Raw genomic sequence first — 11,900 nt, forward strand, 5'->3', positions numbered from 1 at the left:
AAGGGTGACTTTAAGCTCAACAAATGGTGACATAAAACGGTAACATGAGGAAAACATGTTCATGTTTGTTGTGCTTTGAGTTGTTATGAATCTTTGAGAGAAGTATTTAGCTGAGTGAGGCTATTCAGCAATGTTAAATGCACATCAGTTATCAAATATGTTTCGAATTGACGAATGAGTGAATTCATTACTGAAAGCGTATTAGACTTATTTTTTGTTTGGTGCGATTTTTGTAGAAGTTAGAAATGCGTTTCCATAGATGAAATGGAATACTTTCGCAAACGTGAAGCACAATAATCCAAAATGATATGTACAAGATAGCCAATATTTTTTTGTTTGCTATTTAACTTTATTCTCGTATTTTCGATTGACGTGCTATCTGGATAATGAACTTTCTTCATTTCACTGAACAAAAAACATTTGGTATTGCATGGTTGCAACGCTTTTTAATGACAATACTCGCGTCCAGCAGCTCTCCGCGGCTTAATTCATTTACTGCCAGATGAGCCAATTTGAGCCAGATTCATACATTCCCAATTAAATAAGTGAAAGATAGGAGAAAATCACTTGGTATTCAGATTTTTTCCACATGACACTCTGTCAAAATTTGACCTAATTCAATTTTTTCAATGTTTTTATATGTTCGTTTTGTGTAGGTTTTTTTTTATTCTCTCGTTAGTGAGTCTTCCATATTTATATCTTTATAAATAACATCATGTAATCTACTATTTTAGTTGTCCAGATGAAGGTAAAAAATTTACCGAAATCTTGACAAGTACTGAATCTTATTATAACAGCTTTACGAATCTGATTGCAATATGCAATCTCACGAAATAAATCGATTCATATCAAAGCGTGCGCAGAGCTTCCGCATTATTCAACATCTTACTCAATTTGTATTTCTGGATACGACCAAGGAAAAGTTTATATTTTTGCAATATTTGACGTTCCCTGTCCAGAAAATCTCTGTGTGACAATATGACAACACTGCACACTTCAGTCATTGCTGACTGCTTGTCAAAAACATTATGAAAGTTATCAATTAACCTCAAAAAATAGGATTTGAAACCTAAGAGTAGTGGATTATTGTATTATTTCTATTCTAAAAAACTTGCAAAGAAAACTGTTATCAACTATGTCTTTATTTTTCATGAATAGTGTTTGGAATTATACATTATGTTAAAAATAAACTTTGCCAACTTGCTATTACTAAAGCCTCGATTTGTTTTCACTAATAGTATTCGAAAAGCAGGATCGAGACAGATAAAAAATTTTATTAATTTTCATCCTCATCTTAAAGTGGCCCATCGCATACCTGCAATTTATAAAAAAATTGCAGCAAGAGACTCTATTGACTACCTATATTTAGTATGTCCAGAGATTGCCAGAAATATTGCCAATCATGTATTGGCCTCGGTGAATTTGGATAAAAAACAAGTCATCGCAGAGGCGAATGCCGGATTAGGTCTTGTATCGACCGAGTTGCTCGAAAGAGGTGTAAATCGAGTGAGGATATATGAAAAATGCGACAAATGTTTGTCAATACTGCAGGTATACATATGTAATGTAGATTGATAGGTACACAGATAAATAGATAGATAGATAGATCTTTGAATAAAAAAAAAAACTAATGTTTAGAAGAAAGCAAACGAAATTTTCAGAAATACTGGTTGGAGTTTTATCAGCTATTTTTGCATTTTTGTGTTTCTGTAATTTTTTGTAACTACCTTTCTGATCTATGGTTTTTCTGATGCCATGAACAGGTCTATGCGGTGGTCATCTATTTTAGATATGAGACCACTGATCCTACTCAGATCGAATTAATTTGTGCCGAATTCAAAGTTATCCTTCTAAAAAATGTTGTGCCAAATTCAAAGTTGTCCCTCTATGTGATACAATGACATGATCAATTGTCTCAAAGATTTCTTGGCAGTGAGTAATTTGTTTATTGAGAGTTTTGAGTCGGCATTATTTGCTAAGAATTAATCAAAGAGGGTAGACTAAACTTTTCTTCCTTAGATTACAATTAACATTAGACTATGCTTCCTAAGTCTCAATAATCTCAATGGTCAGGGCTGTATTTTTCATAAAATACTAATTGAATTTTTCACAAGTAACTGTTTTCTTTAACAAAACTTTTTTTTTAAACTTACTAGTACAGTTTATCATAAGATTTTCACTTTGAAAATTCACAAAACCGCGACGCAAATTACTCCTGATTTTCAATAATGTCTACTCCAACTGTATTTGCTACTACTTATGGTCCATCTTATGTTCCTCTATGAGGAGGTAAGTGGCATATGTTCATTTATTTCATCATTCTGTTTCTATGTTCTTTCAAGCGTGTAGTAAATATTTTTCCAGTTTGACCTATGTAAAACGTGATCCACATGATAATTTATAAAATCAACATTTTCAAAAAGTGTTTCTATTTTAGTACTATTAAGCCAAAAGAAGTTCATTTTCACTCATACATGATCAGATTGGTTTTTATCCTAGTCAATTTTTTTTGTTGAGATATCTGCATTATTTAACATTATATAATATATACTAGGTAATAACATTTTATTGGTATAAATATTTTTGGATTGTCACTTTTATCCAAAAGAGTGCTTTTAAGGAATTATTTATTATTGCAGAACTTCAACATAACTTACCCAGAACGAGTTGAGATTATCTGTGAAAGCTTTTTCGATTTAAATATATTGGACCTGAAAGATCGGCATGAAAACCAAGGTAGAGTCCATATCTTTTTCAAAGATATTCCCAAACGGGCTTGGACTGATGGTGAGAAAATATATTTATTTGAGCTTATTTTCAAACAATCAGGAATTCTTACGCGTTGTTTTGTAGTACTTCCGGTGAAAAATGGTATTGATATTGCGTATTTCTGTAGGCACGTATACAAAATGGCATTAAGTAATTGTGATTCAGCAAGTGATTTGTGTGAATTAATTTCATTCAGAAATCTCTCTTAAGTGATGAAATTCATATTCGAGCTTCCTCAGTTTATTTGTTACAGAGGCAATATGCTTGCACCATTTCAAGTTATGAACAACTATTACTCACAACAACTTGATTTCTTTCACCTCTGAAATTGTCTCGTTGATGTTGGTTTTTATGATACTGAAGGTTGACCTATCAACATCTGTAGTAAGAAATGCAATATAGTGTGTTATTTGATATTCAAATATAATTCTGTCCATGGTGATAATTATATAATTAGGTACTTCTAGAAAGTAATATTGCATTTTAATTTTCTTTTCAAAACACACCTGTTTTACCAGAATCCATCATTCATTTAATTAAGTTTTTTAATTAGGTACTTATTGTTATACAGGGTGTAACTAAATAAGTGTAAAACATTTAAGGAGGTGATTCCTCATCGGAAAAAAGATAGGATATTTCATATAAAGAAATTTCATTGGAGCATCCCTTGTTGAGATAAAGCCCCTTAAAGGGGCTGTAAAATTTGTATAACAATTTTTTTCACAAGCACCGCAACCCTTAAAATTTATTTCCATTGTAACTTTTTGCCTTATTATTTGTTTACCATTTAAAAATTTATTTCCGATAGCCTGTTTCATTCTAAACAAAAAATGTCTTTTGGGTTTTTTCTCAAAATAAACCAGTTCGCAGCCCTAAAATTATTTAAGGATTACTACAGAGATACATCGTCATAAATGCGAAAATACGAAACTAATCTATCTAGTAGGTAGCTATTAGCGATAGTGACAATTAAAATTGGTATGACGGTGTCAGTTTGTGAATTTTCGAAATTGAATTATTACTAATTGTGTGTTGTTGTTCTGTTCTCAATTTGTTACTTTAATAATTCACTTGTTATTAAAATGGCATACACAAATGAGGAAATGGTTGATATTCATTACGTTTACAGTCTGTCGCAGGGGAATGGGTTAGAAGCCTCTAGAAGGTATGTTGAAATGTATCCTCAATGGCAGCATCCTTCACATAGAATATTTGCTCGACTTCATCAACGATTTCGAGAATTTGGTTCGTTCGACAAAAGAACCCAGGATTGTGGTCGCCATCGAGAAGTACGAACACCACAGCTTGAGGAAGCAGAACTTAATTTGATTGAAGAACAACCTACTACCAGTACTAGAAAGATTGCCAGCTAAATGTTGATCATATGACGGTATTTCGAATTTTAAAGGAATAATTCTTATACCCTTACCATTTGCAACGAGTACAGGCACTGTTACCGCGAGACTTTACGAGCCGTCTTGATTTTTTCAATTGGATGCTGGAAATGATTAGAAGAAATTGTGACTCTCTGAAGACGATAGAATTCACAGACAAATGTAGTTTTTCTCGGGACAAGATTATTAATTTTCATAATTACCACATATGGGCTGATGAAAATCCCTCGCTATTGTCGAAACTAACCATCAAGAACAGTTTTCTCTTAACGTGTGGCTCGGAGTTATTGGGGATGATTTAATTGTGCCGCATTTTCTACCTCCTCGATTAAATGGTGAGGCATACGTTCAATTTTTAAGAGAAGTGCATCCAGTACTGCTGGAGGAAGTTCCTTTGGGCGTCAGAAGGGATATGTTTTTGATGCATGATGGGGCCCCCGCCCATTTTAGTCAAATAGCACGTCAGCATTTAACTGAAACATATGCAAATCAGTGGATAGGTCTAGGAGGACCACAGAACTGGCCCGCTCGATCCCCGGATCTCAATCCTCTCGATTTCTCTATTTGGGGTCATTTACAGCATTTAGTTTATCGTACTCCTGTTCTCGATGTAGAGGACTCAAGAAACCGCATCATCGATGCGTGCAGGATAATCAGAGAGACTCCAGGAATATTTGAGCAAATACGTGGCTCAATGCGCCGACGTCTAGACGCATGCGTAATGTCTGAAGGTAGACATATTGAACATTTACTATGATTTCTACATGTTGTGTGTTTTTTTATTAATAAATTAGTTTTATTTATTACCCTTTACCCTAACTACAAAATAACAATAAATCTAGTTCGCATTTATGACGATGTATCTCTGTAGTTGTTCCTAAAATCATTTTTTGCTGTGAACTGGTATATTTTGGGCAAAAAACCCAAGAGACATTTTTTGTTTAGAATGAAACAGGCTATCGGAAATAAATTTTCAAATCGTAAACAAATAATAAGACAAAAAGTTACATTGGAAATAAATTTTAGGGGTTGCGTTTTCCACCCCTTACAACCATGGGGTAACCCAAATAAATTACTGGCTAAGTGTCTTTTTGGTAGTACAAAACGTCAGGTTAATTTCAATATTGTAACTTTTTCAGTGCTTGTGAAAAAAATTGTTATACAAATTTTATGTACCCCCTTTGAGGGGCTGAATCTTAACAAGGGATGCTCCAATGAAGTTTCTTTATATGAAAGATCCTATCTTTTTTTTGATGAGGAATCACCTCCTCAAATGTTTTACACTTATTCAGTTACACCCTGTATAAAAGACGTAGAAGAGTTTGATGTACTAGTTCAACTGATGAAGATGCTGTGTAGCAAAACTGTAATATCTCGGTGAATATTTTAATCGAAATAAGCGCAATTTGCAGTGCACTTTCGATAACATAACACAAGTCGATTGATTCCGTCAGCGTAGAAACTGCGTGCTCTGGATTTGATGAAGACAACGAAGGCCGTTTTTGTCTGGTCCTGATTAGCGAAGGTTTTACCGGTGAGAAAGTTATCGAAGTTCTTCAAAAGAAAATAGTCGGTTGGCGAGAAGTCTGGGAAAAATGGTGGGCGAGGCAGAACCTCGACGCTTATTTCGTTTAATTTTCGGACGGTGATTTGTAAAACGTGCGGACAGGCGTTGTCGTGGAGTAGAATCGGGCCTTTTCTGTTGACTAGTGCCGTCTGTCCTTTGTTCCCCACTGCAGCGCACACTGCAAGGCAACTAGTTGAAAACCAGAGCCCAAATACAGCACATTTATGATTCACTATCGTTAATCACGTCTTTGCAAGGCAAGATACCACGTTATTTATTCACATGTTATTCCAAATCACAACATCGTTGCGCGCCTATGTGCCATCACGCTTCATTGTCAAAATCGTGCCAGTGGCGGTACTTTAGCTTGATCGCCCGGTTAGCTGTACCAAGGACGTAACAATACATTTTTCAATACTGTAATTTTCTAAGAAATGAATGAAGAAGTAATATTGAATTCCTTTGATATTTTCAGATCCAGTATTGACTGTTGTGGGAACGTTAACGACAGTGGAGTTTTTCAAACACTTGATTAGGTGTTTTTTTTTTCAATCTACTCCCGTGAGCTTCGGGCGAATACAAATATTTGCTATTTTGAAGCCAAAACATTATAAAGTAAGTTCTTTTCTACAGTTTTATCCACTCAATTTAAAATATTTTTTCGTAGATTTTGTCAGCTAACAAAGGAGATGGAAAGTTCTACCGGAATTTGTCAGTAATGTTTAATCTGTTGTTTGACCATGAGCTTCTTGAAACATTCAACAGGGATATGTTTTTACCATGGGAGAAATTTGGCAGATATAAACATTCTGTGAGAAAAATTTGGAAATACATAGGATAGAAGTGAAAGTTTAAAAATGTTTGCAATTTTCGAAATGTACACTTCCATAAATCATTATCTAAAGTTTTCTTATAGCCCATATATAACCAAAATTCAAACATAAGTAAACATGGACATTTTCCTTGTCAAAAATACTATTTCTGAAATTCTCTACGAATTGTGACGTATTTCCGGCTAAAATGCTTATCCAGATCTTGGCTATTGAACAACTGTGCTGTAACAATAACGCATCTACCGTTTTCGTAATAGAGTTCCGTTATCAGTAGTCATGTCATTGTTTCGATGTGAGTTTATTGTCAAGTAAGTTAATCAGAGTGATTGGATATATGGTTTCCATGTAAGCTTATTGTCAAATTGCCCAGGAATCTTTTGCTTGTTCGGAAAATATTGTTTTCTGAGTAAATTTCTAATGAATTTCAAGAAATTGCCATTGATTTCCATTTTCTACGTGTTGAAGCTTGACTTTGCAAGAGACCACCTAGGAAAGCCTCGTTTATTACTGCTATTTATGGTTTGAGTCATCTGTTGATCGAACCGATGGCGTGTATCAAAATGATATTAAAAAATTACCTCATATTGAAAAAAAATTGCCATATATATATATATATATATATATATATATATATATATATATATATATATATATATATTGTAGGTATGTGTGGCAGGTGGCACAGTAGACATCCCACTGAATCAACTGCAGGGAGATTCTATGACTAGCTGGAATTATTTTCATTTGGTCGTGATACTCAGACGGTTCACACCGTTCTGAAGAGACCATGCTCGGTACTGATGATGGGGCAATCATCCCGAAACCGGTCTATTGGTTGGTCGGATCGACCAAACGAAGTTAATGCGACGAATCTTCCAAGTCGAAGACGTTGCACAGGTGCTTGATGGTTTTACTTCAACTCTCTGTGCGGCATTAGCTGGGTGGGTTGTTGTTTTTCAGTTGGGTATCTGCCACACGTACCTAGAAAGTCGTAGGTCTGCATGAGAGGAAAGGGTACCCCCTTTGTATAAATTTTGAATCATTATTTCTTTAGGGACAATATTATTATTTATTCAGTACATAGTGTTTGTTGGAAGTGTACATTCATTCCTCAGAAAGTTCGTTTTTATTTTTCCTATGTATAGCATTTTTTTTAATTCTTATCTTGAAAATATTTTAGATGCAAGATTTTGATGTTGGTAAGATGTACCTGGTAAAAATTAACTTCAAGAAAGATTTCCCTGTCCCTGCAGAACATTTTATAGGACTGTATCATTTCATTCAACAGTTATATGGGAGAGGAAATAAATGTGTTATTCCACTGATGGAGTGAGTAGTTTTTGTAAATTGTTATTATAATGTTCAGTTGTTATACGTATTACAGGAAATTTGTACCTGGCTCTGGCTTCAATGCTATTGTTCCATCTATGAATCACAAGCATTTTCCAAAAGAGGTTAATATTTTCACTAAATTCAATGAATTGACACCTGAAGAAATATCAACGCTTTTTAAGTGAGTACCATACTGATATTCAAACTAAGCTATGTATACAAAATGCTCTTCAAATCAGCCAAAGTGTTATTTAGTGATGCTGGAACTTTGTTGTACCACTTGTTAAAGCTGATTTAGCTGGTTGAGAACCAAAACAATAATTATTTAACTCTCATAACATCAAAATTATTGAGTATTGATTCAAAAAAACTATTAATAGATCCTAAACTAGTTGTCAAAATTCACAAATTCAAGCTGCATAGTTCTAGTTGTCCTTGGGGGTTTTGAAATTGGGGTTTTTATTCAATTCATTTATTGCCGATGCTTCTAATAAATTCGTCTCCCTTACTTTACTGCTCATATCTACTGATACTCATTGTCCACACATTTTTAATAAATCTAATCTGGCCAATATAATATACAGTATTTTTTTCAGGGAAACAATCATGCATCCTAATTACAAAAGCAGTCCATTAATGGCAATGATTGAAGCTTCGTTTTTGAAGACTGAATTATATGATCCATACAGCGTAGATGATATGGAAGAAAATATTATAAATGAAAAAATGGAGATGGAAGAAAAATTTTAATTTCCAATATAAGCTGTACATCCTCTTCATGGGAAATGAGAATATAAGCATTGAAAAATGAGAACGATAGCCAATGAAACTGTGATGATTTATCATTTAAGTATAATAAAAAATCAAGTACAGGGTAGTTTTTAATTGATTGTTTACTAAGGAAGTGAGAGCGATATCTTCTCTTGAAGAAGCGCCATCTATTGGATTAACAGAGAACTCAAAATCTCTCGATCCCCTACGTGAGGGTAGATGTCATCGCCTTTACTCAGGCTCGTCCTTTAAGAATTGTTGAGTCCTAATCCTAATCACAAGAGGTCGCCTTCCAACCACGAAAGGTCAGATTTCAATATTGCTGAAGTGCCAAGCAGTAGGTTGAGGACCATACAGTAACGGGGCGGTGAAGATTTTATCTCCTGGCACTAAACCCCGACGGGGGGAAGGTATAAGGAATTAATTTGCGGTTCAGCCTAGCACTACTGATGAGACCTGTTGAAGATCGAATCAGAGGAATTCGTATTGATCATAAATGTGTTGTATTTGTTCTATGGTTCTGATTGGTTGTCTTGCAGTGAAAGCTGCAGAGATATATAAACGACGAATCTCTTCGGCGGTCGATACTATAAGCCAGTGACGCTGTGAGATAATGTAAAGTTGAGTTTGAATAGAATCGAAATAATATTGAAGAGGCATTCGTCAATCGTTGATGTTCATTGTAGAAAATATTTTTCACTGAAAGAGGTTGAAACAAAACATGTTTCTCCCTCTGTCTCATAGACGAAGCTTACTACTTAAAGTTTTGTTTATTTTCATTTGAATGAGTAATAATAAGTCGACCCTTTCTGCGGAAGATGGAGCCACTATGTCCTTTCCACATATAAATGTGAAACTATTTTTGCAGGGGTTTTTCATAACATCCTTATCGGTGGAAAATAAATTTGACCGTTTTTTATTGAGTAAACTACTTATGAGAACATAAATTACTTTCCAGTTTCATGCAAACATCTGAAATTTTTGCTGAAACTAGAGTACTTCAAATAGAGGTAAACAAAACAACACTTCTTATATACGGTTTTAATGACAACAATTCAGCGTGTTTTTTACAAGATTTGATTATTTAAATTTTATAGTGGATTCATCAAAATATTTGTTGAACTTCTTCCAACCATATCTTCTTTTGGGATCTTTATTGCTATTGGCAGGTGTGAGATTAGGCATCAAACCTGAAAAAGTGGCATTTAAAGCAACATGATTTCGATAAAAAAAAGTTCATTCAAAACATAATACTTTGTAAAAATGATTCCAAATCAATATCTTGAAGTAATTTACAGGGCGATATCAATATAACCCTATCAATTTAAAGTTATTATATAATTGTTGCCATTAATTTCATTCAAAACTAGAACAGGTATTTAAAGGAAATAAGTTGGTTCAATACTCAACGGTATTATTTTTTGTCAAGAAGAAATGCTTCAACACACAAAATTACTTTTTATCCATTTTCTTCAAACTAACAAAAGTTGCTTCACTGAAAAAGTTCCATTTCACAAACTAATCGACAGCTGTGAAATTTGTACACATATCTTTTGAAGGTTAGGGTTAACTAAAAATCATATGGATTTAATATATGTAGCGCCATCTGTTTGTTACCCCACGAACTATTAGGCGCATCTAATACAACTGATTATTGCTGTTAATATTCATTTATTATTGCATCAATTTTCTTCCTCTCGGTAATCCTTTTTATAAGCCCTTGGATGTGTTGTAATATTGTTAACGTTATTAGTGTAACATTTTATTAATTCACTGTAGGTACTGATTATTTTATTTATGTCATGCAAATGAGTGAATCCTGCTGGATGATAATTATACTTTTTATGTTTAGATAAAGAACATTTTCCCCTCTACATCCAACAAAAAAACATTACTAGCATTCAATCCTCATTAAAAAAATACCCACCAGCTTTTTGAGCCATTGTAACTAAAGAAGACATGCGTTTCTGTTGTGTCCTGCACAATCCTGTTATCCTTCTGGGTAACATGCAACCATCGGACCGCACAAACTGGCTGATGATTAGTACATCTGTATGTTTTATTTGAATGCCACTGGCACATATGGGACATGCAGTAGGATGTTTGTTCTTCAATAAAAATGGTTCTCTTTCTGAGGAAACAATTTCACCGTAGATCACTAACTCCTTGTCATTTTTCTGAACTTCTCGAACTGAAAATCAATGCAAATATATTTTAACTGAAGAAAGTCGAATAAAGTACTTGTGGGACTCGCATTCATACAAGTTGGAAGCCTCCCATTTCCCAGTGACATTAGTTTGAATTTTTCATTATTTTTTACATAATACTAAATTCTCTCACATTTTTCATGTGACGGAATTGGCACTTCATCTGGAGTTGCCACGGCTGACAGGCTTTATTGAAATTCATGTGCAATTTCGAGAATTATAGTTCGATACATGTATCAGTAATCATTCATTAGCCAGTCATAATTCTTACTTTCTTTTAGCTGCAACTTCGGAAAAATAGAAATTTGCCTTGTTTGGGAGACGGTAGAGACTACATTCCTAGTAAGTCTTAATAACGGGATCATTTTCAATTCTAAGTTGACACTAAAAAAATTATTGATTTCTCATTAACCAACTAATTAGCATAATCAACATTTAGAACATTTAGAAAACTAAACCTCAAACTTAGACAAATATTTCTTCTTCACTATTTTCTTCTTCTTCACGTTTTTTTTTAATACTTGCTTCCTTTTGGTGTATTGATCTAACTACCATTTTGGCTTAATGCCCCTGAATGGAAGCAAAAGCTAAAAACAGAGAAAGAGAGAGAGAAATTTAACTACCATATTACATAAACATCCGGCCTGTCTGGACTAGTTACTGGCCTAAATAACAGGATTGTTCCACAAGTACCGCTGCCAGTGTTCTCCTTGAAGAACATTGCACAAATAGATATCAGATTTGACTGCAGTGTATCGAAACAAAATTCAAAATTCTGCTAGTTGGTTTTAGTTAGGATGCCTTTGTAACTTGATTCCTGTTTTCTGAGGAACATTGCACAAGGATTTTTGAAGTGAAACTTCTTCAACCGCGAAGTGGTAATATTAGCCATAATAAAACTTATTTTCATCATGATTTCACAAGTAAGACGTCGTCAGTTTGATAGGCCAAATGCGGTAAATTACATAAACAAATTTAGATATGCAAACGTTGCCGATTATCGAGGCAATTCATGGCGCATCTAAAA

At 34.1% G+C, this 11,900-nt stretch overlaps 2 protein-coding genes across 3 annotated transcripts; one reads left to right on the forward strand and one right to left on the reverse strand.

Moving 5' to 3' along the window:
- The first annotated feature begins 994 nt into the window (after window positions 1–994).
- mtTFB2 (mitochondrial transcription factor B2) lies at window positions 995–8,767 on the forward strand. 2 transcript variants are annotated; one of them, XM_074186355.1, is made up of 7 exons: window positions 995–1,551; window positions 2,640–2,787; window positions 6,206–6,345; window positions 6,398–6,541; window positions 7,744–7,892; window positions 7,948–8,076; window positions 8,492–8,767. In XM_074186355.1, exons 1-7 carry the CDS (start codon window positions 1,177–1,179, stop codon window positions 8,643–8,645), a joined length of 1,239 nt encoding a protein of 412 aa, XP_074042456.1. In that variant the 5' UTR covers window positions 995–1,176; the 3' UTR covers window positions 8,646–8,767. The 2 variants fall into 2 exon arrangements, with proteins under 2 accessions (XP_074042456.1, XP_074042457.1); XM_074186356.1 differs by lacking the exon at window positions 995–1,551 and adding an exon at window positions 1,617–2,289.
- A 925-nt stretch (window positions 8,768–9,692) lies between these two features.
- mRpS18A (mitochondrial ribosomal protein S18A) lies at window positions 9,693–11,353 on the reverse strand. Its single transcript, XM_023168551.2, has 3 exons — window positions 11,145–11,353; window positions 10,594–10,857; window positions 9,693–9,856 (listed from the first exon to the last, which is right to left on the reverse strand). Exons 1-3 carry the CDS (start codon window positions 11,236–11,238, stop codon window positions 9,747–9,749), a joined length of 468 nt encoding a protein of 155 aa, XP_023024319.1. The 5' UTR covers window positions 11,239–11,353; the 3' UTR covers window positions 9,693–9,746.
- Window positions 11,354–11,900: the final 547 nt, after the last annotated feature.

Source organism: Leptinotarsa decemlineata, unplaced genomic scaffold (assembly GCF_025532065.1).
Source record: "Leptinotarsa decemlineata unplaced genomic scaffold, Ldec_3_MD MMD2_tig00078422_RagTag_RagTag, whole genome shotgun sequence".
Classification (NCBI taxonomy): domain Eukaryota; kingdom Metazoa; phylum Arthropoda; class Insecta; order Coleoptera; family Chrysomelidae; genus Leptinotarsa; species Leptinotarsa decemlineata.

Excerpts from the sequence above, each read along its gene's own strand:
- mtTFB2 (XM_074186355.1), top strand. The coding sequence starts at position 1,177 with ATGTTAAAAATAAACTTTGCCAACTTGCTATTACTAAAGCCTCGATTT. Across the intron at positions 1,552-2,639 it reads AATGTTTGTCAATACTGCAG|AACTTCAACATAACTTACCC; the intron begins GTATACATATGT and ends TTATTATTGCAG. Across the intron at positions 2,788-6,205 it reads CAAACGGGCTTGGACTGATG|ATCCAGTATTGACTGTTGTG; the intron begins GTGAGAAAATAT and ends TGATATTTTCAG.
- mRpS18A (XM_023168551.2), bottom strand. The coding sequence starts at position 11,238 with ATGATCCCGTTATTAAGACTTACTAGGAATGTAGTCTCTACCGTCTCC. Across the intron at positions 10,858-11,144 it reads GAAGTTGCAGCTAAAAGAAA|TTCGAGAAGTTCAGAAAAAT; the intron begins GTAAGAATTATG and ends ATTGATTTTCAG. Across the intron at positions 9,857-10,593 it reads TACAATGGCTCAAAAAGCTG|GTTTGATGCCTAATCTCACA; the intron begins GTGGGTATTTTT and ends CCACTTTTTCAG.